Below are 25,290 nucleotides of genomic sequence, written 5' to 3'. Positions count from 1 at the left end.
AGGATCGGTTAAACGACTGCCCCTTTTCCTTTTCCTTTTTTTTTTTTTTTTTTTTTTTTTAATCCTTCCTTCCTCTTCCCTGGTCCTGCGCTTTGCATTCCTTGGATCCCTGAAGGCTGGAGCCCATAGTTACACGCTCATGCTTAAACTGGGTGACTTCTTTCCATGCCACCGCGATATAACATGATTTTATTTTTTTTTAACTTCCAGTTCAACTTGACTAGGGTTTGGAGACATCCCAGTTTCACAGAGGTTTTTCTCTCACATACACTCAAATAACAATAATGTTGGAATTTAAACACTTTTTTTTAATTGTTTGCTTAGATTTATTTCCATTCTTCTAACTCTGTTTTGCCCCCCCCCCCCCCCGCCCCCACTCTGGCCAGGGAGTAGGAAAGTGGGTGTACAGGAGGCAAGAAATGGAAGTGTTCCAGAGAGGGGATTGGGCGGGGGGGAGGGAGGGTGCGTGTTTAAAGAGGAGTTAGCTGGAATTCGCATTGGAGACAGGGTGAGCAGCAAAAACAAAAATGTCAATGTCATAGACTACTGCTAAAGTAATATATATCACTTATGGGGCACATGCTGTGTGGTAGAAAAGTCACATATGTTAGTTTCTAAAATCCTTATAATCTCTTCTAGACTTTCTAAACCCCACAAGACAGAAGTCCTTATATCCATACATTTTACAGGCGAGGGTCATGAATTTTATATAAAATAGGACTGGGATTCTGGCTCAGGATTGCTTACTCCACATCCTAATTCCTAGTTCCCCTACATCTATTCCTCCAGGCCCCTTGAGCCCACTTGTTCTTTTTTCATATCACATTGCTGCTTGTATAGGGAAGAGGAAGACAGAAGGTGAGGTGTGTAGGAAATGAAGATGTATATACATGGTGTCTCATTTAATTCTCACAAATCTTTGAGGTGGGTATAATTATCTCAATACAGATGAGAAACCTGAGGCTTAGGGACACTAAATAACTTAACCTGAGACCATGGAGATTGGCATCCAGACTATCTGACTCCAGAAGGCAAGCATTTTCTCCTATGAAATGCTGTCCCTCAAGGGGAGGGATGGAGCAGTTTCCAGGAAATAAACAGCATAAAATCCCTCTGAACCGGCTCTCTTGGGTGAGGCAGCCTGCTGACTCATGCCAGAATGTTTGTGGAAAGAAGAAATTCCACTTGGACATCTCCTGTCCATCAGTTTTTAGCCTGTCCTTCCTGACAGCCTGCTCCACCAGCCCCCTCAGCCATGTCTTAAAAGCAGCTTCCAATGCGTGAGCTTTCTCTGTTCTTCTGAAAAGCCATCGCGAAGTCTTGGAAGTCTACCTCTAACTGAGCCTCCCCCTCCACATAATCATTGTGGCTTCCAGTCTCCAGGTCTTACACAAACAACCACATCCAGAGCAGCTGGAATTTAGCATCAATATCAATTATTTGACAGTATCCAGTCTACAGCTCTCAATGGCTCTACTTAAAGTTGAGTTGTTGATTGAAACTGCATCCATCATGGCTCCAGATTTAACTAGAAGCTCAACAATATCCTTTCTTTTTATTTATTTATTTTTAAAATATATTTTATTGATTTTTTTACAGAGGAAGAGAGAGCTAGAAACATTGATGAGAGAGAACCATCGATCAGCCGCCCCCTGTACACCCCCCACAGGGGATGTGCCCGCAACCAAGGCACATGCCTCTGACCGGAATTGAACCTGGGACCTTCCAGTCCGCAGGCCGATGCTCCATCCACTGAGCCAAACCGGTTTCGGCTATCCTTTCTTTTTAAATTGTCACTCGAGGATATGTGCTGGTTGGGCTTTGTTTTTTTGTGGTTTTTTGTTTGTTTGGTTTTTGTTTTTGTTTTTTGAGAGAGAGAGACATTGATCAGTTGCCTCCCTTACTTGTCCTGACCTGGGACCATACCTGCAACCTAGGTATGTGCCCTAACTGGAAATCGAACTCGCAACCTCTTGATGTACGGGATGACACTTCAACTAACCAGGGCACCCAGCCAGGGCACTTAGCAATATCTTGTTGGCCTGCATGGCATGCAAAATGAAGCAGAGCCCACAGAAGGTTATCTGTTGCATTAACTTTAGCCTTACTAGATAAAAGAGATGCACAAGCTAAAAATACGGGTTATTCCAAGCACTGGAGGCTAAGAATGCTAAGCCTTCATAGGGTTTTATCAACCTGTTCAACTCTAAACCAAGGAAGCTCTGAGTAAAGTTAAACTCGGTCATGGTTTTTCTTGACAAGTGTTCTGCATTACCCGAAAGTCTTACTTTTGTGTACACATACACATTTTGTTTAATTTCAAAAATCACTTAAGACCCCAGAGGTTATAATTTTGCAAAAATTAAAATCAAGGAAAATTATAAAACTAAGGGAAATTATAAAGTTAGAAGCTGATGAAATGTGAGTTATGTTATTCCATTTGGTCTCTATTTCTGCATGTTATGACTTTTTAAATGTATCTTCTTTACTAAAATTCTAAGCATTATACTGTATTGTTTAAAAAATGGCCCTGGCCAGTTTTTCTCAGTTTTTTCTAACCATTAGAGTATTGACCTGTGGACTGGAAGGATCGCAGGTTCGATTCGGGCCAAGGGCATTCACCTCGATTGCAGGTTTGATTCCCAGCCCAGGTCAAGGTGTCCGGGGCAAGCAACCAAGTGATGTGACTGTCTCACATTGATGTTTCTCTCCCTTCGTCTCCCCCCTTCCCTTCCACTCTCTCTAAAAAACAATGGGGAAAATATCCTTGGGTGAGGATTAACAGCAAGAACAAAAAGAATGTTTGTGAATTTTTGTTTCCAGATGTTTAGAAGGGCTGATTAAACAGTAAAAATTACTAGGAGGGACATATTTTATGTCTTTCAAATTCCACGCAGTAGATATTTACTAAGACCTACCCTGTTTCCCCGAAAATAAGACAGTGTCTTATATTAATTTTTTCTCCCAAAGTTGCACTAAGTCTTATTTTCAGAGGATGTCTTATTTTCGGGGGAAACACGGTAGTAGACTAAATTCATCCCTCGGTGGTTAAAGCATATGCTTTGTTTTATCAAGCTTTTAAAATTTGTGAAGACTTGTTTTATTACCTGAATGTGGTCTATCTTGTTACTGACTACTGCCTGCAGGCATCTCTTTTTCCATCCTTTTATTTTCTCAAGATATTTTGTGTGTGTGTGTGTGTGTGTGTGTGTATGTGTGTGTGTGTCTGTGTGTGAGAGAGAGAGAGAGAGAGAGAGAAAGAGAGAGAGAGAGAGAACAAAACATGGATCAGCTGCCTCCTTCACGCTCCCTACTGGATCGAGTCCTCAACCTGGGAATGTGCCCTGACCAGAATCAACTGGCAAACTTTTGGTGTGTGGGACCAGGCCCAACAAACTGAGCCATACCAGCCGGGGCTCCATCCTTTTATTTCCAACTTATTTGTGGCTTTGCATCTAAAGTGTGGCTCTTACAGACAGCATGTAGTCAGATCATGTTTTTGATGCATTCTACCGATTCCTGCCTTTAATTGGAACATTTACATTAAATTACTGATAAGGATTTACATCTGCCATTTGCTATATATTTTTGCCTTACATCTTTTCTGTTCTTCTCTCTCCATTATTGCCTTCTATTTTTATTCCTTTGTTGTTTCTTCAAATATTCTCTCTCTCCTCTCCTGTAGGAACTCTGTAATGTTAGTATGCTTGTTGGTGTCTCACAGGTTTTTGAGGCTCTGTTCATTTTTCCTTTTTTTTCTTTCTTTAATATATTTTATTGATTTTGTACAGAGAGAGAAGGGAGAGAGATAGAGAGTTAGAAACATCGATGAGAGAGTCATCGATCAGCTGCCTCTTGCACACCCCCTACTGGGGATGTGCCCGCAACCAAGGTACATGCCCTTGACCGGAATCGAACCCGGGACCCTTCAGGCCCCAAGCCGACGCTCTATCCATTGAGCCAAACCGGTCTCGGCTTCACATGCATTTTAATTAAATATATTTTTTATTTCAGAGAGGGAGGAAAGAGAGAAACATCAATGATGAGAGAGAATCATCGACTGGCTGTCTCCTGCACACCCCACACTGGGGATTGAGCCCACAAGCAGGGCATTTGTTCATGTACCTTTTGGCGTTTACTAGAAACCTTGTTTCCCCGAATTCTGGAAAGTATGCTACACAAGAACCCCAATGTCAAGGTCCCATTATTCTGGAGTACGTAACACTTATCACAAATCAGTAACCACATTTAGACGCACATCAATGTCATGCATATTAAAATTGGACAGCAAATAAATGAATGAATGAATGAATGAATAAATAAAATTGGACAGCAGCTTCACTGTCCAATAGCTCCCAGATACAGCAGACTGTTTGACCAAACTTTGCAACATCGGCCTCTTCACTCAAGGCAACCCTTCTTGTTCTGGAAAACTTTAACCTCTTGCATTGTCGTAAAAAACAAGCAAACTGAGATTTGCAATACTCAATTAAATGTGATGACTCAGCGTGAACATTTAGTTCAATATGGTTTTATTTCAAAATCCACGAAGCTGAAGGAGGGTTCTGATCTTTTATTAAAAGAAAGCAGTTTCACAGTATATATTTAGTCGTTATAGCTTTGTGTGGAACAGCGATAGGAGAGGAAGTTTCTGTTCACGGTCCTCACTGCAGCGCACTCAGCCAGGTGCCGGGATCTTGCAGCAAGGTAACACATTCCTGGTCTGAGCCCCTAGTAAACCCTCACCCAGCTGGCACAGTTCTGCCCAGGCACACACTGCAGGTCTTACTTTCCTGCTGTCCATGGGGCGCTGGAAATCCTCCACTTTAAAGTTGAGAAAAATGTGAAAGGATTTCTTAACTTACTGCCTGCAACAAACCCAGCTACTTATTAATTCTTGACAATTATAAGGATAAAATACTTGAAATTTTTAAGAGGTTCCACATTTAATAGAACTCAAATGTAAAAAATTAGTTCAAGTAACATGCTTTCACGTTTTAAAATGTTACTTAATAAAACTTACTGAGACAAGATGTGCAGCACTTTCTTATGCGTGATATTATCAACTGCTTCTGACAATGGCTACTTGATGGTCAAAAAATAAAATAAAAAAGAGAAGAAACAATACATATCGGAATGTAACAATGCCTATAGGGAATGTCATTTTTAAAAATTTTTGTTACTAAAATTAAACCTGAAAAAAAAAAAAAAAAAAGACTAGAAAGCAACACATCCATGTTATTTTCAATGATGAGGTAGGTATTCTGTCCTATGCAGTAAAGCAAAGACAGAAAACTGAAATAACTTTCAAATCTTTTTTTTTTTTTTTTTTAAAGTTCAGGTTATAGTCACTTTCACAAACAAGGCATTTATACACTACAAGGTGGAGAGGTCAGAGTCAGGCAAGCTCTGTGCTTGATGTGTTGTTACTCGAAGATTCAACTATCAGTCTTGGATCAATCAACTGTCTCCAAAACACAGTGATCTGAAGAAAAATACAAAATATTCAGTTTAGAGATTTCATTATGAGATCATATAGGTTCTAGTCAATTAAAAACATTAGTCAGCCGAAGCCGGTTTGGCTCAGTGGTAGAGCGTCGGTCTGCGGACTGAAAGGTCCCAGGTTCGATTCTGGTCAAGGGCATGTACATTGGTTGCAGGCACATCCCCGGTAGGGGGTGTGCAAGAGGCAGCTGGTCGATGTTTCTCTCTCATTGACGTTTCTAGCTCTCTATCTCTCTCCCTTCCTCTCTGTAAAAAATCAATAAAATATATTAAAAAAAATAAAAATTAAAAATAAATAAATAAAAACATTAGTCAAGTAAATTTCCATTTATGCAGAATGTTTGAAGTCCTGAAATAATTTGAGTCCTAATAAACTGAGTTTATTTAGTGCATAAACCTGTTTACCTCAAAAGCAGCTAAATTTTACATTAAGCACATTTCAACCCTCTTTCATTTAGAGCAGGGGTTGTGGGGGTTGGCACGGAGTGAGGAGTAGCTGGTTACAAAGAGTCACGAGGATTTGCCTAACAAGCTTCTGTGGACAGGTTATCAATAGACTGTTGATGCCGTTTTGTGCAGCTCTGTAGTTCTGCTATGCTGCCAAAAACAGGAGGTATTTCACATTTTACTAATAGAAAGCAAATTTGAGCACTTGGCCATGTGGATGAATGATGAGAGCCATCTAGTGTCCAAAAAAGTTAATTACAGGCTCTGCTTTAGACCTCTAAAAAGGCATGGAGAAGCAAGTTTCTAAGGCTTAACTTTCCAACAGTTTCCAAGAATACATTTCAACCCCAAAAATGGGGCTGAGTATATTGCAAATGAAGAAGTACAGAAGACTGACTGGGCCAAATCTGATGATCCTACCACAGACCCAAAAAATATGTTTTTGGAATAAATCTCTAAGAGTATCATCTATCTTAGAGACAAATCAAAGAGTAAAGTCTGGCTAGTGTTTCTATATGTCAGATAAATTATGAGTTTGCAATACTGAAACTTACAAGGCAATATCTGTAGCATCCTATCTGATAAAGAGGGAATATGCTAATTGACCATCACACTCTCACAAAAGATGGCAATGCCCACAGCAAATGAGAAAATATGCTAATTGACTGCCATGCCCTTAAAGATGGCAATGCCCACAGCCACAAGATGACAGTGCCCAGTCCCCTCAGCCCCACTGGGGTGGCAGGTGCTTGGCACAGACAGGCCCGCACCCAGGTGGGTCCAGCAGCTCCACAGGCCTGCCTCCAGAGCCCCCCAGGGCTGCAAGCCTGATTGCCCCTAACTGCCCTCCCCTGCTGGCCTGATCTTGCCCCTAATTGCTCTCCCCTGCTGGCCATTTTGTGGTGACCATCTTGTGTCCACATGGGGGTAGTCATCTTTGACCACATGGGAGCAGCCATCTTCTGTGTTGAAGTGATAGTCAATTTGCATATTATTCTTTTATTAGATAGGATAAAGGCCTGGTGCATGGGTGGGGGTCAGTTGGTTTGCCCTGAAGGGTGTCCCGGATCAGGGTGGGGATTCCCTTGGGGCATGGGTGGCCTGGGCCAGGTGCCTGTGGTGGTTTGCAGGCCTGCCATGCCTCCTGGTGACCCAAGCAGAGGCCCTGGTATCTGGGATTTATCCTCTATCATTGAAACTTTGTAGCCTGGAGTGGAGACCTGGGCCGGCCAGGACAGGCGGAAAGCTTGGCTTCCTCCATCTCTGGGGGCAACTCAAGCCTCCTGCTCTCTTAAGCTCTGTGGCTGCTGTCATTTTTGTTGGGATTTATTTATCTTCTATCATTGAAACTTTGTAGTATTGAGTGGAGGCCGAGGCTGGCAGAAAGCTTGGCTTCCTCCATTGTTGGGGAAATCCAAGCCTCTCTCCTGCTCTGTGTGGCTGAAGTCATCTTGGTTGGGTTTATTTGCATATTCACTCCTGATTGGGTGGTGGGCATGGACTGTGGGTATAGCATAGGTGTGGTCAATTTGCATATTACTCTTTTATTAGGATGACTATGCACATCTAGACTCTGTGCATCTTGTCATAAAGGCTCTTTAAGGTCCAAAATGATGCCCTAACTGAACACTTGGCATTAATATGCCATCTTATAGGCAGGACAGACATCCTAAAGACCCAGATCCTTTATGATTTTATTTTTTTAATTTAAAAAAAGGTTTTTATTTATTTCAGAGAGAGGAAGGGAGAGGGAGAGGGAGATAGAAACATCAATTATGAGAATCATCAATTGGCTGCCTTCTGCACACCCCACACTGGGGATCAAGCCTGCAACCCAGGCATGTGCCCTGACTGAGAATCGAATTCTGACCTCCTGGTCCATGCTCAACTGCTGAGCAACACTAGCCGGGTCTCCTTCATGATTTTAATATAGGCAGTTCAGCAAGCTGCAAAGTCTTCCAGACAGACCACCAGTAATCAATTGAGAGAGAATAGATGACTCGACAATCCCAAGAAGAGAAGCACGCCTACCTTTCTCTCCTGTGTCACAGCGTATTCCACGACCTCAGATCCATTTTCATTGTGATAAACTAAATCGAATTTCCCGGGTTCTTTCATAGTTGAAACTAGATGTTAGGAAAAAGAGACAGTAAGTCACTCCGCAGTAGTGAAAATATTCTTCTACAGGCAACATACATCATTAGAAAAACCATCGCAAACAAACTGCATTGATGTGGAGGCTGGGTACGCACATGCAACATGGAGTGTTCCATGACAGGAGTCTGAGAAAACCCCGCACCAGCAGACGGGAGCTCCTTTCGAGGATAGTATTTCCTTCATCAAAGGAAAGTGGGAGGACGAGCTTGATACACTATCACTAGTATTCCCAGTAAAGAATGTACAACCACAAGATAATCCCAAAAAGTAACTGTTATGTTTCAACAAGGGAATGTAATCTGAATTCTGCAAATACTTCTATCTTGCTATGTCCTCAGAAATTACACATGCTTACTACTTAGTAATACAGCAGTCCTCACTTTGCATGGTAGTGTGGGACCCTAAAAAAAGGCTGAAATCACGCAAAACAATAAAGTAATCCATGGGGAAAATTACCATACGATTGATCCACAATTTTTACAAAATTCTGTCAAAACATTAAAATCTTCGCTATATGAGGAAATTAAAAGTAATACTACTATTTATGTAGCACATTGTAATTTAAAACATTAGAAACACTGAGAATTAAAGTGCATGGCTTCTTTGTAAGATTCTTATCAAGGGTAGTTGAATAGAACTTACCTTCTTGTCAGGCAACAATGATAGAGAGAATCTTTTGTATTACTTGCAGAACTGTCATACTCACTTCAGCTTTCAATACTTTATTCCTTGAGTTTTTAATGTCATGAAATAGCTCTGAGAAATTTGAGAAGTTTGGGAAATTTTTGGTCGATATCACTTCTGGGACACCTTCATCACCAATACCCTCCTCATTTAAGTCAAGAAGTTCATATAAACCACAGTATCACTATTCCTATGGTTAGCTGTTTCTTCTATAATCTCAAACTTGCTTTGGATGTCACTGTTTGTTTCTTTGTTGTGCTTTCATCTTTGTTGACCAACCCCTTATTTCAACTACCCATTTTGTAAGTGTCGTGTGGGTTTATCACTGAGGGACAGGGAGCAGCAAAGGCACACACCTTGCTGTGTGTACGGGAAACGAGTAACAGAAGCACAGTGATCGATCATCAAGACTGAAAAAAGTGGCTAGTCACTGATTATGATGAGCATCTGTTATTATGTAGTGACTTGTGGACTAAAGAGCTGGCAGCACCTTATGCAATTACTCTCATTAATATACTCAATGTCGGGGGATGGGATGAGAGCATGTGACAGGGGGTAGGTAAGACTGGGGGAAGGTCAACGGGGAAAAAAAAGGAGATATATGTACTACTATTTGTAATACTTAAACAATAAAATACAATAATATACACACACACACACACACACACACACACACTCAATGTCACTGAGGGACTGGTGGTAGTAACTAAACCAGGGTAACTGAAGTGCATGGATATCAGAACTATGCAAAGCAAGGACTACCAGTATTTCTATTGGAAAAGATAAAGGCATTCCTTATTCCCCAGAAGAAAAGTTCTATTTAGATGTCATCACTGTCAATCACCTGAGAAGCAATGATCCAACCAAGGCCTTGGAATTTGACCATGGACAAATTGCTTTGTCCACCATTCCTAAGAAGAGGGATTTCTTCAAATGAAACCTTATCAGAATGAAGCTGGGAAACCAGTGTAGGTTACATCTAATCATTTACTTAATAGCCTAAAGAGACTTTGTTGAAAAACCCTTTTGGCTTTGGCTGGTGTCACTCCATTGTTAGACTGTCAGCCTGCACACCTAAAGGTCACAGGTTTGATTCCTGGTCCAGGACAATAACTATGTTACAGGGTGTTTTTTTGCTTCTTTGTTTTAATTATCAATTTCAGTGAGGAATGGGGAGAGAGAGACAGCAGACAAACAGACAGAAACTTCAATGATGAGAATCATTGACTGGCTTCCTCCTTGTATGCCCCCTACTGGGGATCGAGCCCACAACCAGGAATAGAACTGTGACCTGGTTCATAAGTCTAGGCTCAACCACTGAGAAACACCAGCAAGGCTGGGTTGCAGGTTTGATCCTCGGCTCCAGGCAGGGAGCGTGCAGGAGGCAACCAATCAATGTGTCTCTCTCACATAGATATTACTTTCTCTCTCCTCTCTCTTTCTCCCCCTCCTCCATCTTGTCTCCCACTCTCTCTGAAAAGCAAAGGAAAAAAATGTCCTCGGGTGAGGATTAACAAAACCCTTTTGACTAACTTCTGTGTACTGGAGTTTTGATTACATTATTATCTTATTTAAACACAAATAGAAACTAACTGCCTTAGGGTCTGCTAAAGAAAAGGGATCTCCCCTGGTCTCTGGTCAGGGACCCTACAACACAACACAAGTTGAGCCATATACAGTATAAGCTCTGTCATTCCACGATTTCAGAACCAATAATGAACAGGGTGAATCAGGGATAAGGCAGAATAATGTGTGGACTGTGTATATGCAAATATTTTAGATACTTGATTTTGATTTCATAACACAAATGTGTTCATTTGCCAATCTTTTGAAATAGAGCTGAACAGATCTTAGGAGCCCACCAACTAGAGCGTCTTTCTTTTATAAGTCATATCCTTAATGTATGCCTGCAATTTGCATAATTTCCAGTTTTGAGTTTTTTTATAGTGATGCAAAAGTGCAAAAACTATCAAGGCAATTTAAGTGCAAAAGCTTCCCAGATTTTTACCGAATTCCTCTCAATCTCTTATATAGCTGACCCAACCACACAAAACTTAACGGCAAGTTTTCTTTAGCAACACTTCTACATCAGCATTCAACTTAGGTTTTAAAAAAAGGATTTTCTGACATCAATTTTCATCGGTGTATGTAATTTTTATGAAATTATATAATTACAGTAATAAGAACAACTTGCCTAAGAGCTTTGGGGAAAAAATCCAATAACTCTTAGCGGACACTCTACTCTAGGGGTGTCGAACTCAATCAGAGAAGGGGCCAAAATCTAAAATCCAGCCTAAATCGTGGGCCGAATGGTTTACTGTACTGAACAGTCATAAACTGACACTGTCATAAACTGACAGCGGAGTGCAGTGATGACAGCGCGGTGCGGGCCACATTGCAAGGCCTAGCGGGCTGGATTTGGCCCGCGGGCCTTGTGTTTGACACATGTGCTCTATTCCACCAGTGGGGCTCAAGCCCGGGCCGTTCTGTGCTGACAGAGGAGGTGGAGAGCACCAGCTGATCATGGATGAGGCCAATAAAGACAGCAGCTTCCGTGCAAACAGCTACTTAGAAACCAATGAGATGTGGAAAGCCTACATTTTCAAATACTTTTCTAGAAGACTCACCATGTCTGGATGAAAGGATTTCTATATCTACTTGCTGGGTTTCTGGATTATGGCTCAAGATTTTTCCTTCCTTTCAAAAATAAAAGTTGAAGTTGAAAGATCAACACACAAAACATTACGAATATATTAGAACCACTGAATTGTATACTTTAAAATGGTTTAAGCCAGGGGTTGCCAACCTTTTAGACCTCACCACCTGTTGCCAACCGCTGGCTTAAACTGTGGATTTTGCCGAAACCGGTTTGGCTCAGTGGATAGAGCGTCAACCTTTGGACTGAAGGGTCCTGGGCTCGATTCCGGTCAAGGGCATGTACCTTGGTTGCAGGCACATCCCCAGTGGGGGATGTGCAAGAGGCAGCTGATTGATGATTCTCTCTCATCGATGTTTCTGACTTTCTATCCCTCTTCATCTCTGTAAAAAATCAATAAAATATATTTAAAAAATAAAAATAAAAAATACACTGTGGATTTTTATGTTATGTGAATTTTATCTCAATAAAAAAAATTGTTAAATCACCATGTAGGGGAAATGATACCCCCACACACCAAACCCCTATTTTCCCTAATCTTTTTTTTTTTTTTTAATATATCTTATTGATTTTTTACAGAGAGGAAGGGAAAGAGGGATAGAGAGCTAGAAACATTGACCAGCTGCCTCCTGCACACCCCCCACAGGGGACGCGCCCACAACCAATGCACACGCCCTTGACTGGAATCGAACCTGGGACCCCTCAGTCTCCATACCGACGCTCTACTGAGCCAAACCGGCCTCGGCTATTTTCCCTAATCTTAATCACCCCAGGGTCAGGTATCACACGAGGAATAGCCCTACAGACCAAAGCCTGCTCATTACTGAAATGAGCCAATCCTAGACTGTATCCTGCACCCTGCCTGTCTATCCCCAGGAGACACCACTGAGGCTCTGGCCTAGGCTTTCTCCTCACTCCTGCTTCTGCCTCCTGACCACCCCCAGGCGCTTTCCTCTGTGTCACTGCAAGGTGTGGCACTGCCCCTTCTCTTGGGAAATGTAAATAAATTCCTCTTTCATTAGCATTGGCTTCTCTGGCTCTCCCTCAGCCACCTTCATAAATTCAAATCCCATGGGTACAAATGCGGCAGGGAGATTTGAGCTTTGAAGAGAAGCTTAATAAATAAGCCAGCGATGTGCCCTGGTCAGTTTGGCTCAGTGGCTGAAGCATCAGCCAGCGAACTGAAGGGTCTTGGGTTCAATTCCCAGTCAAGGGCAGTACCTTGGTTACAGATTTCAACCCCAGCTGGTCAGAGATCGTGCAGGAAGCAACAGTTGATATGTCTCTCTCCTACTGAAGTTTCTCTTTCTCTCTCTCTCTCTCTCTCTCTCTCTCTCTCTCTCTCAAATATCCTCCAGTGAGGATTTAAAAAATATATAAAATAATAAAGCCAGTGATCAAGCAGGTAATAGAACTTATGGTCAAAGCAAAAAAGTGGGACTAATTTTCTCTCTCAAAATGGTTTTGAAAGCAATTTCAAAAAAGTTCTAAAACTACTAGGAAATAAAGTAAATAGCTTTCTATGGTAATAACTATGATGACTAACAACCACTTAATGTAAATTTTAATACCACCTAGAATCAGTTTGCAGAGTTATGAAATGTCTTGATTCTATATTTATTCCCATTTCCTCATATATCACAGAATTAAATTAGTTACTTATGTAGGGAGACAAAACATTTTGATTTGCCCAAGACAGGTTTGTTTACATTTTCTTCCAATAATTCACAAATATGTAAAATATATTCCTATGATGAAAACAATCCAATTTTCTGGCTGAGAGCTATTTATTATTTTCTTTCAATGTTTAGGATATGGGAGAAGAGTACTCAAATAAATCTGTGTGTCTAAGATAATTTTTAAGAAATGAATAAAAAAATTAAATTTGTTATTCTCATTCTATATTCTTCCCAAGTGTAAGGAAAACAACACTAGGAGACTTCACAGTGATGTTATTAAAAAGTTTACAGTTCGGTAATATTTTTATTTTTTACTTTACAGCATTGTTTACTCAAAAAAATAAAACTGCATTATTCATACTGGCAATCTATAATAATAAAAGCGTAATATGCTAATTAGATCGGACAGCTGACCGACCTTCTGGATATCATTCTGAACATCCTTTTGGAAGAAGTAGCTGCAGCAGGGGCCAAGGCACAAGCAGTAAGGGGCGATCAGGCAGAGGCAGTTAGGACCAATCAGGCAGGCAGGTGAGCAGTTAGGGGTGATCAGGTAAGCAGGCGAGTGGTTAGGGGTGATCAGGCAGGCAGGCAGAGTGGTTAGGTGGTATCAGGCAGGCAGGCAGAGTAGTTGGGGTAATCAGGCAGGCAGGCAGGTAGGTGAGCAGTCCCAGATTGCAGAGATTGGGCCTAAACCGGCAGTAGGACATCCCCTAAGGGGTCCAAGATTGCGAGAGGGTGTAGACCTGACTGAGGGACCTCTGCTTCTGTGTACAAATTTCACGCATGGAGCCTCTAGTATTAAATATGACTTTGGCTTCTTTAATATACTGACAATTATCCTATATGATAAAAGCCTAAAATGCTAAGTGTCCGGCATCCATTCAACCAATCAAAGCGTAATATGCTAATGATATACTATGGCCACTCAGCTGCTCACTATGGATGTGCACTGACCACCAGGGGGCAGACAGCCAACCAGCCAACCAGTTGCTATGATGTGCACTGACTACCAGGGGGCAGATGCTTCGACTGATAGATTAGCTTGCTGCTGGGGTCTGGCCAATCGGGACTGAGCAAGATGGGCCAGACATACCCTGAAGCCCTCTCACAGTCTCCTCCTCTCCCTACCCCTTCTCCCCATCCCCCACCCCCTGCTGGCCAACCTTCCATGTCCCTCCCAGACCCAATCGTGCACTTGGTGGGGTGCCCTCTCGCAATCTGGGACTCCTCGGGGGATGTCTGAGCGCCAGTTTTGGCCCAATCCCACAGGCCAGGCTGAGGGACCCCATTGATGCACAAATTCATGCACTGGGCCTCTAGTTCTTAAATAAAAAGTCCTACCTTGTAGTCAGAGATATCAGGAGAATAATCGGCTGTTAATTCCAAAAGCTAACAAACAAACAAACAAAAAAGTCCATAAATACATAAGTCCCATGGTCCCTATCCCTGAGAAAACACACAGAGCCTGACCACAAATCTGTAGCAAAACAGGGATTCCAGTGGTTTGGGGAAAGGGGTGATACGTATGGCTTTCTTTTATCGAACACTTGCTATATTCTAGACACTAACCTAAGCCATTTTTATTCATTTAAAAAACAATTACTGGCGCTGAAACCGGTTTGGCTCAGTAGATAGAGCGTCGGCTTGGGGACTGAAAGGTCCTGGGTTCGATTCTGGTCAAGGGCATGTACCTTGGTTGCGAGCATATCCCCAGTGGGGGGTGTGCAAGAGGCAGCTGATCGATGACTCTTTATCATCGATGTTTCTAACTCTCTATCCCTCTCCCTTCCTCTCTGTACAAAATCAATAAAATATATTAAAAATAAATAAATAAATAAAATAAAAAATAAGAAACAATTACTGGCACTATTACATACTAGGCATGAGAACATGAAAGATATGATCTGGCAGGAAGCGTGTGTATGTACACACACACTCACACACATACACGTGTGTACATACATATGTATATGTGTGTGTATATATATATATATATATATACATATATATGTGTGTGTGTTTATTTATATATATATAATATACTCTAATGAGTAATTTTTCTTGGAGGGAAAATAATATTTTTGTTGTAACTGTTGTTTTAAAACATACCTTAAATGCAATCTTTTCTCCAACCTGGGGGGCAGCTGCTAGGAGTGGTAACAGACTGTAGTCCTTTTGTGTCCGTACTGGATTCTGAAAAAACAGTACTTATTAGTTATGTGACTTGGTTACTGGTGAGAAAGTGTGAACCCATGACATCAACTCCAGACATGCTCTGTGGGGAACGGGGAAGTGGTAAACACAATAAAGACTACTTGCCTGGATGATAGTAGAAGAGTTTGTTACTGTTTCATTTAAATGCTGCTGCTTCTCATATTCGGCGTCTTTATTTAAAACAAGGGGAACAGCAAGTCCTCGTCCTCGACCTCTCCCCCGCATGCCCCGACCCCGAATTCCCTTCCAAGAAAGAAGGTCCTCTCCTCTACCCCAACCTCTTCCCAAACTGGTAGGAACAGTCGCGCTGGGAGGACCCGGAGGGGTCTGTCTGCCACCATTTGAGTCAGAGTTCTTGCATCCAGGAGCGTTCAGAGTCTGTGCTGCAGGCCCCGGCCCCGGACGACCCCTGCCTGCAAGCAGGCCCCCTGGCTTCAAGAGCCCTGCAGTCTTCTCCAGGGAGCTCTTGGATGCGTCACTAAGGTCATCTGAATCTGAACTCGAGCCTGAGCTGGAGTCCGAGGCTCTGGTTGTCTTGTCCTCGACGGTGGCAGAGTTAAAGGCAATTGTTGTAGCTACTTTGTTTGTAGTTGTGTTTTTTACAGAGGGCCCTTCCTTTGATAATGCAGTTGATACTTTCTCTGAGGACTTTCTGACCTCCATGATGACATTGCTCAAAAGTTCGCTGGATGAATCATGACAAGACTCAGACTCTGAGGAGGAACTGGGACTATCTTTTGTAGGGACGTTGACGCCACCTTTCCTCTCGTCGACACCACCTTTCCTCTCGTCGACACCACCTTTCCTCTTGGCTTTCACAAGACTGCTTCGAGCAGGAGAACCTTTCGGAGGACTACACTTCTTTGCTGTTCGCTCTTTCACTGTCTGTGCCTTAGAAGACCTGGGATTCTGCGTCCGTTTTCTACATGCACGTTTCTTTGGTGATTTTCTCTTGGTCTCTTTGTCATCCTCATCTACTACATCAGGTGTGGCTTTGTATTTCCTTTTGTTTTTCCCCCTCCCATTCTGATCTGTGACAGCTTTTGGCTCTGGATCCAAAGTGTCCTCGTTGTTGTTGTCCTCTCGCCTCTTCCAATGCTTCTTTGAGTTTCTGTCACCAGTTTCTTCATCCTCCTCCAACTTAAGTGACCGCTTCTTTGCTTTTCTAGGTAAGAAATGAGTACTATCACCATTACTGACTATTACAGGATTCTCAGCGACTTCTCTCTCTTCTAATTTAACTCTATCAAAAGAACAAGAGAGAAAACAAGTGAGTAACTATGTCTCCAGGACGTTGTAATATATACTGAGATGACTGCAAACTGTCACTGCCATCAGTCAATGAAAGATCATCAAATCGCTGAAGAACAAAGACTCTTTTGACAAAATGGTTTATATGGCATCACTTATGGTCATCTTTCAAAAGACTGCTTTTATTTATTGACTACCTACTGTGTCCCTAACATTTGCTAAACTGGGTAGTATTATCAAAATGCAAGGTATTCCCTTTAAATCTGCAATTTCATTTCTAGGATTCTATCATAAAAAATATAGCCCAGCCTTTGTGGTTCAGTTGGTTAAATGTCGTCCCATGCACAAGGAGGTGGCTGGTTCGATTCCCGATCAGAGCACATGCCCAGGTTGCAGGTTCAGTCCCCAACAGGAGACTTGCAGGAGGCAGCCGATCCATGTTTCTCTCATCATCAATGTCTCTCTCTCTCTCCCTCTCATTCCTCTCCCTGAAATAAAAACATTTAAAATATATTATATGTATCTGAGGAGAGAAACCAAGATGGCGGCATAGGTAAACGCCTAACTGCAGCCTCACACAATTTCAAAAAATACAACTAAAATATAAAGTGGACATCATCCAGAACTACAGGAAAGTTGACTGACTGGAAATTCTACAACTAGAAGGAAAGAGAAAACCAGAAAGAAAATCAGAGGAACTGTAAAAGCCTAAGATACGGAGACACTGTGCGCACGTGGGGAGAAGACTGAGCTGGAGAGGAGGGGCGGCTGAGTGCCTGGTTGGCATTCCCTAGCAGGAAGGAGATAAAAGCTCCGGACTGTGCTGAACCCCAGTTCTGGGTGAGACCCAGGCTCATACAGAGGGAATTTAGGCTGTAAGGCCGAGCAGCGAAAGGCAGTCCCGGAGGCGCACACATTGCGCACAGAGGACGGACTGTTGACTGTGCTGCCAGATTGCCCTAGCGGGAAGGAGACAAAAGCTCCTGTGCTGAGCCCCAGTTCCAACTGCACTGAACCCCAATTCTAGACCAGACCCTGGGGACCCAAGCTCATACGGAAGGAATCTGGGCTATAAGGCAGATACTCAGGGGAGCGGCGAAAAACAGGGCGCCAGAGTCGCGCACATTGTGCACAGAGAACAGACTGTTGACTGTGCCACTGGATTGCCCTAGTGGGAAGGAGACAAAAGCTCAAGACTGCACTGAACCCCACTTCCAACTGCACTGAACCCCAGTTCTGGGCTCATTGGGGGAGAGACTAGACTGTCTGGTAGTGGGCAAAACTTGAGGGCACCTTTCTCTCAGAGGTGCTTGCAGCGAGTACCAAAGCAGCATTTTTTTTTTTTTTAATTTCCCAAGGCATATTTAAACCGTTTGTTTTCTTATTCACAACCCAGAAGGTCCACACACCTAAGTGAGCCACAGCACGGCCAGGGAGACCCAGAATGACTCCCATCAGGAGTCTGGGGGGCTGCACAGGCTGCACGTTAGGAAGAGAACACGGCTGGTCCCTCCCTCTGCTTGGCGCTCTCGCACCCAGCCGCCAGGGGATGGCTGGCCTCAGGCAGGTCTGCACCGGGAGCACCTAATGCGGTGCCCAGCTGAATAAGAGTGCTAGTGAGCCCCAGCCGGTTTGGCTCAGTGGACAGAGCGTTGGCCTGAAAGGTCCCAGGTTCCATTCTGGTCAAGGGCATGTACCTTGGTTGCGGGCACATCCCCAGTGGGGGTGTGTGCAGGAGGCAGCTGGTCAATGTTTCTCTCTCATGGATGTTTCTAACTCTATCCCTTCCCTTCCTCTCTAAAAAATCAATAAAAATATATATATATATATTTTTAAAAGAGCGCTAGCCGGGACCGGTTTGGCTCAGTGGATAGAGCGTGGGCCTGCAGACTGAAAGGTCCCAAGTTCGATTCTGGTCAAGGGCATGTATCTTAGTTGTAGGCACATCCCCAGTGGGGGGTGTGCAGGAGGCAGCTGATCGGTGTTTCCCATCGATGTTTCTATCTCTCTCTCTATCTCTATCCCTCTCCCTTCTTTATAAAAAAAAAAATCAATAAAATATACATTAAAAATAAATAAATAAAGATAAATAAATAAATAAATAAATAAATAAATAAAAATAAAAAGAGCGCTAGCAGACCACGGCGGGAAGGAACCCGCGCCCTGCCCCTAGGCGGCATCAGAGCTTTCCCAGCTCGCTCCACCATCCAGCCGCATCCCACGCCTCGGGAGGGATGCCCGTTACCAGGCGCCTTCCTGACCCTCCTTCTCCCCGACTCATCAGAATCTCTGCGGGCCAGGAGTGCGCGGTTTCAGGGTCTCACCCCGTCCCCATGCCCACCCCTCACCCACCCCGATCCGCGCGCGGCCTGCAGAGCCGGCGGCGCCGCTGGGCCGCCGCGCGCACCTGAGGCAATCGTTGTCGCGGACCAGGCGCGCGCTCTCGCCGTGGGGCAGGAGCCCCCCCTCCAGGTAGAGGCTGAGGAGGGCCCCGGAACTGAAGCCGAAGCGCTGGCGGATGAGACTAATGAGATCCGTGACTACCCGGCACCGGTTCAAGTCGACCAGAAGCCAGAAGTCCATGCAGTGCGGGGTGGCTGGCGGCGGGTAATCAAATCGGAGCCGTAGCCTAACAGTCTCGGAGGCTGCCATCTTGCTCGGTGCTCTACGGAAGCCGAGACGCGCCCCTGCGCTCCCCGGAGGCGTGCTCGGGCGGCCCGCCCCCCGCAGCCGCCCGCCGGGCGCCACCTATGGGAGGCAAGTGGCTATTACAGCCTTCGTGAATGGCAACGCCGCCGAGCGGTGTGGATTCAATTCAGTTCAGTCCAGGCTAAGCAGACCAATAAATAAAATCCCCTTATCCTTTCCTACCGAGTGCTATGTAGAGTGTCAGTTTGGGCATCTCTCCGTGTAAATTCTCTGATAAAGCAATTCTCAGCAGTTGTCTTCTAAGATATTAGCTAGTCTACGCAAAGAATGTTTTTAAACTCCCAAATACATTCGGTTGACAAACTTTTCGTCATAGATGGCGTTCCTAGTGTATTGTGAATATTAACATTAAAAAAATTAATCACCCTCTTAAAAGTGGAATTTAAAGTCCTTAGCAGCTTAATTCCTACCACCATTAACATTAAAATATAAGCCCTAACCGGTTTGGCTCAGTTGATAGAGGTTCGATTCTGGTCAAGGGCACATACTTTGATTGCAGGCACATCCCCAGTGGGAGGTGTGCAGGAGGCAGCTGATCGATGTTTCTAGCTCTCTATACTTCCTTCCTCTCTGTAAAAAAATCAATAAAATATATTTTTAAAATATATAAAAATAGGCCCTCTTATTAACCTGTAATCAGAAATTTTACATCATTCAATTCCATTTCATTTTCCTACATATTAACTCCTTTAGTTTTCATGAAAAAGTTATGAATTATTATTATTATTATTACTATTCCCATTTTGAAGATTAAAAGTTCAGAATAGTTAAGTACCAAGGTCACTGGACTAGTAAAGGACCACCTATGTTAAGATGGTTACCTATTTCTTTTCTCTGGCCCAAATCTCAGTGCCCTCTCCCTTCACCGGCAAGACTCTGCCATTTCACAGAGCTTCAGATAAAAACATCTGTCCATTTAAGAGAGGCAGAGGGGAAGGACAGGAACAGGACAGAGAGAGGCCTTGTCACTTGTACTTTGTTTTTCTGTTTTGTGTTTTTTATCGTGCAGTTTATTTATTTTTTTCATCGTGCACTTTAGAACCAGTACTTAGAAGTATAACCTGACCATCTTACAGCCCCGGCATATTCTTGTTTCCTAGCTCAGTGGATGAGTTATTCAGCACACCCTAAGATAAACATGACCTTTACACACACACACACACACACACACACACACACACATATGAAAACATCCCTAGCACTCTTTTTCTCTTTTCCCCCTCCCAAACCTCCAACACCCTCTTTAAAATGACTGCTGTGAAGGAGAGCAGAGCAGAGGGGGAACAGCAGCAGTGGAGGCTGGCTGGGCTCCGGCAGCAGGTCCTCAGCTGAACCTCCCGCTCCAGGGGCAAAGGAACCCTGTGCCCCAACTCTCCTTTCCGCTCCTTCCCCGGAGATGTGCTGTGGCGTGGCACCATGGCACTGGCATCGCCCCTCTTCTTTCATGTCCCCACTGGATTACTGGCCCTCTTCACCCCTGGGCATCGCAAAGATGGCAGGTTCATGTCTGCAAGCATCCTGTTGAGCAGTGTGGGACCCACTGCTGCTGGACTCTTGACAAGTGCAGTCATTGCTGGAGCAAACCAAGCTTCGGGGAAGGACATGATACCCTTTGAAGCCCTCGCCTTGGGCACTTGGACACTTGTTTTGTGTAGTGGTGGTCTCCCTTTTACGGCTTTTAGCTACTCTATAGCACACACCCTTATGCTAGGATATCAAACCTACGTTTTATAGAATTCTCAGAAAGGATACAATGTGGAATGCAGTGTTTTCTGAGTTCTTCCAATGAAAGCGACTTGGATGTGGAAGTATGGGAAGAACAGCATCCGGCCCTTTCTTCAATTGGAAGCTCCAGGAATCAAAGGTCTTTTTGGATTCCTATTGTTCTCAACCAAAACAGACCAAGTTTTGTTTTGTTTTGAAATTTAATGTAAGCAGTTTTACATGTGCATCTTTACCCAAAGCCACGTCAACAGTGCTTCTGGGTTAGCAGAATATACTGCACTAAGTCTTATTGTTCTAAAACAAATAAATAAATAAATAAATTAATTAATTAACTGTTGTGAAGATGATGTTAACACAGAATAATGCTGATGACAAATTATTAAGAGAAAATAAACAAATAACTTATCGTATTTTATATTTTTTATATATTTTATTGATTTTTTTACAGAGAGGATGGGAGAGGGATAGAGAGTTAGAAACATAAATCAGCTAAGGTACATGCCCTTGACCGAAATCAAACCTGGGACCCTTCAGTCCGCAGGCCAACACTCTATCCACTGAGCCAAACCGGTTAGGGCTATTATTGTATTTTAAAAACACTGGAGAAAACAATATCACAGATGCCAACAATGGTTATGTAGGATCTAACATTTTTTCCTCAGCTTTCCAAAATGTTCATAATATACATAACTTCATAAGAAAAAATAATTTTTAAAAATCTCTGAAAATGGAATCCCACATCAGCTTCATCTGATTTGAGGCAGACGCAGCAGTTTTTGAAATGCCAGGGCTTTTATAGGGAAACTAAGAGATGGGCAGGGCGGGAAGGACGGTCTTCATGGGTATTTTCCTGTAGCGTCTCAGTTCTGCCGCACAACTGAGGTCAAATGCACTCAACGTCTCTTCCTCTCTGCTCTGTCCTCCCAACATGGCAAAGAACCATGTGGAGGGGCAGGCAGAACATGCCACCCAGAACCATGCCAGGGCTTGTCTTGTTCTGCAGAGGGCGCCCCGGACACTGCCAGTCGCCTCGCTGCTCAGGCCCCGCCCCGCCCCGCCCCCAGACCACCGAATCTCCGCCCCCACTCAGGCCCCGCCCCCGACCCAGTCCAGGCCCCGCCCACCGCAGTCACGTGCCGGGGCACCAGGTCCAGCCTATTGCTGCTGCTGCAGCGCGGTATTCGTCATGGAGCTGGCACCGCGGGTCTGTCTCCTGTCCCTTCCGCTGCTGCTGCTTCTGGGCCTGAGCGCTGGTAGGTTCGGGCACAGGATGTCTCAGGGACCGGTGCCTTCTTCTCTCCCCAGGGATGAGCGTCTGCTAGTACGTTTGTGCCTTTGAAAGCAAATCTCTTTTTCCTCTGTGCTTTTGAACCTCTCGACTAGTTCTGTTGGTTTGTTTTCTAATTGAAAGTACTTTTCTACCCCCCTTTTCCCTCCTCCCCTCCCCCCCTTTTTTGGCTCTGGGTGGTCTGATCCTCCCTTCTATCCTAGATAGAAACGGTTGTGGGAAATGTATGATTTGGAGAAACTGCTGATCAAATGAGGTTTCCGCGATCTTAACGCCACCCACCTCCTCGCCACCGTCACTGGCTGTTCAAAAAGACTGAAAAATCCTACCCCGAATGGGCCGTTTCATTGAGAGAAGGCCTTTTCCGCTCTACTTGATCAGAGCAGACAAAATAATGTCTGCTCTGATCAAGGCCCTTTTTGGCAAAAACAAATTCGTGTTTAAAGGGTGACTTGCAAACAGATTTTTAGTCTCTCTCTCCCCCGCCCAACAACAAAAAAAATGTTTCCTGATCTGAATCAACAGAATTCTACTGGCCACAAACTTGCCTTATGATCTTAGGCAAGTTGCTTAACAACTGTTTTTTTCCTTTTTTTTTTTGTAATATGGGGATCATATGCCCTTCAGTTTGTGTCTGGGAAATGTTGTCAAGTATGTTGAACCCCAAATGTTAACAGTGATCAGGTCAGAGAGGGCATAGGTCAAAAGGGACCCCACCTTTATCTATCTGTCATTTTCAAAGAGACCGAATTCTTTTTTTTTTCTTTTCTTATATTTTATTGATTTTTTACAGAGAGAAATATTGACCAGCTGCCTCCTGCACACCTCCCACTGGGGATGTGCCCGCAACCAAGGCAAACGCTTCTGTCGGGAATCGAACCTGGGACTTTTCAGTCCGCAGGCCGACGCTCTATCCATTGAGCCAAACTGGTTTTGGGGAGACTGAATTATTATGTTATTTGTACATAGACTTTTATAGCCATATCTGTAATATCCTAGCAGTTCAATTTTTCTCCTCAAGACACTTTTTGCTTTTCTTAATCTCTAGCCTTATCAGTTCAAAGAGCATTGTCTCCTCATCTACTTCTTTCTCTTCTCAAGACCAGTTTTTTGTTCTTTTACTTGCTACAGAGGCTTGAAATTTAAGCAAGGAAGAAGTAAAAGGTAGAAAATTCCAGTCACCAAGGGTAATCCCCAAGTCAGCCTTTTCCTCCTCATTGATGCATTCATTGGTTGATTCTTGTATGTGCCCCAACTGGGGATCGAACCTGCAACATTGACATATTGGGTTGACACCAACTGAATTATCTAACCAACTGAATTACCTACCTGGCCAGGAATTGGGTTTTGTTTTGTTTTTTTCCGTAACTGAAGGTTTTCCCCCCTTATTTTCATAATATATTGAAGTACATTGCCTAAAATATAAACCAAGCCAAAACCGGTTTGGCTCAGTGGATAGAGCATCAGCCTGTGGACTGAAGGGTTCCAGGTTTGATTCCGGTCAAGGGCACGTACCTTGGTTGCGGGCACATCTCCAGTGAGGGTTGTGCAGGAGGCAGCTGATTGATGTTTCTCTCTCATCGATGTTTCTAACTCTCTGTCCCTCTCCCTTCCTCTCTGTAAAAAAAATAAAATAAAATAAATATTAAAAAAAATAAAATAAAATATAAACCAAGTCGTCTCTAGTCTGGCATGGCCACCTTTACTGGACTTGGAATTTATCCGGACGTTAGACATCCTTCAGGAAAAATCAAATTGTGCTTCTGTTTCAGGAGCCACCGTCGACCTGCCCCCAGACGAAGGCAAAGAAGTATGGGATTACGTGACGGTCCGGAAGGATGCCCACATGTTCTGGTGGCTCTATTATGCCACCAGCCCCTGCAAGAACTTCACAGAACTGCCCCTGGTTATGTGGCTTCAGGTAAAAGTGGCTTCGCTGCTTGGCCAGGTTTGAGGCCACGTTTCCCTCACTTAACATGTTGCTTGCTCTTAAGGGCTCACAGCTCAGCCGGTGATCAAGGACTGATCCAGCAGCCAGCCAGGGGTCTCCTCGGGTCAGGGGTTCGGTACCCTTCTCAAGTAGGCAAAGGCCGTGGTATTCCAAGGAGGGCAAATCAGAGTGAGGGGTTCTATTACCATATTTGTTTGTTTGTTTGAGCCCAGGCAGTGGCAGAAACCTTTACCAGAAGCTTCTGAAGACAGATTTGACTATACACTGATAGAAAGTGTTTTGAGCAGTTCCAAAACAAAGGCTGAGGTCCCCTGACCGGCTCCTCCCATCCCTGTTTCCCAATCCTTTTCCAGACCCTAACTTCTTGCCCCCAGAAAAACACGTCTTTTGAAAGCACTCAGCCTCTCGTATCTTAGCATTGAACGTTGGGCCTTTTCCTTCTCCCTGGATGTTGTCTGCGTTCTGATCCCGAGCTTTGCTTGCAGGATGGAAGGCATGGAGCTGGCTAAGAGGCATTGGGAGGCAGGCAGAGGATTCTTCCCTGCGTTCCTAAAACATCTGCCCAGAGGTGGCCCACACCCACCTGGAAGACCAGTCTCCCGGGAGGCGTGGAGGAACATGGTCTCGCTCAGGCTCTGGAAACTGTAGGCCTGGCCCAGCGGGGGCTCCAGGTTGCTCACCACGAAATAGGGCACCCTGGTCCTCAATTGCGTAGGATGAAAATGTCACTTCTTGCAAAAAAAAATGCCAGTCATCATAAGCAGCCTCCCAGTGCCCCAGGCCCATGCTGGCCTGGTGAGATAGAGCAAAGATGAACAGTGTGCCAGGAGGGGCCTTTCTCTCATGATTACCCAAGCAGCTCCTTGGATGAGCTGGAGGTGAGGCTCAGCCAAGGGTGCAGCTATGAAAATGCCACAGAAGCACCCATATGTGAACTTCTGGCCACCCCGGTGGCAGGTTGTTGGGGAGAGCCCTGCCGTTGCCAAGCCCAGGCCCGCCATTCACGGGACCCGGGTACCCG

The 25,290-nt window shown here is 44.1% G+C and overlaps 2 protein-coding genes across 3 annotated transcripts in view; one reads left to right on the top strand and one right to left on the bottom strand.

Moving 5' to 3' along the window:
• Positions 1-4,515: 4,515 nt before the first annotated feature.
• On the bottom strand, positions 4,516-19,289 carry COIL (coilin). Of its 2 annotated transcripts, none has more exons than XM_084862562.1 (7): positions 19,004-19,289; positions 15,451-16,510; positions 15,241-15,324; positions 14,473-14,520; positions 11,421-11,490; positions 7,984-8,078; positions 4,516-5,485 (listed from the first exon to the last, which is right to left on the bottom strand). In XM_084862562.1, exons 1-7 carry the CDS (start codon positions 19,246-19,248, stop codon positions 5,399-5,401), a joined length of 1,689 nt encoding a protein of 562 aa, XP_084718688.1. In that variant the 5' UTR covers positions 19,249-19,289; the 3' UTR covers positions 4,516-5,398. The 2 variants fall into 2 exon arrangements, with proteins under 2 accessions (XP_084718688.1, XP_084718687.1); XM_084862561.1 differs by having other exon boundaries at positions 15,451-16,588; positions 19,004-19,285.
• Positions 19,290-22,149: 2,860 nt separating this feature from the next.
• Positions 22,150-25,290, top strand: part of SCPEP1 (serine carboxypeptidase 1) — a 28,203-nt gene continuing 25,062 nt past the window's right edge. Inside the window, exons 1-2 of the mRNA XM_084862591.1 lie at positions 22,150-22,283; positions 24,091-24,239. Coding sequence (XP_084718717.1) covers positions 22,217-22,283; positions 24,091-24,239 — 216 coding nt within the window. The 5' untranslated portion in view covers positions 22,150-22,216. The remainder of the gene's footprint in view (positions 22,284-24,090; positions 24,240-25,290) is intronic.

Source organism: Pipistrellus hanaki (genome assembly GCF_964339955.1).
Source record: "Pipistrellus hanaki genome assembly, chromosome: 16".
Taxonomy (NCBI): domain Eukaryota; kingdom Metazoa; phylum Chordata; class Mammalia; order Chiroptera; family Vespertilionidae; genus Pipistrellus; species Pipistrellus hanaki.
The sequence above is the reverse complement of the archived record's forward strand: the minus strand, read 5'-3'. Positions and strand labels throughout refer to the sequence as shown.

What these genes read in the sequence shown, in the direction of transcription:
- COIL (XM_084862561.1), bottom strand. Translation starts at nt 19,248, where the DNA reads ATGGCAGCCTCCGAGACTGTTAGGCTACGGCTCCGATTTGATTACCCG. An exon ending in CGCGACAACGATTGCCTCAG is followed by an intron (nt 16,589 to 19,003) that starts GTGCGCGCGGCG and finishes TTCTTTTGATAG; the next exon opens with AGTTAAATTAGAAGAGAGAG. An exon ending in GAGAAAAGATTGCATTTAAG is followed by an intron (nt 14,521 to 15,240) that starts GTATGTTTTAAA and finishes TTTGTTTGTTAG; the next exon opens with CTTTTGGAATTAACAGCCGA.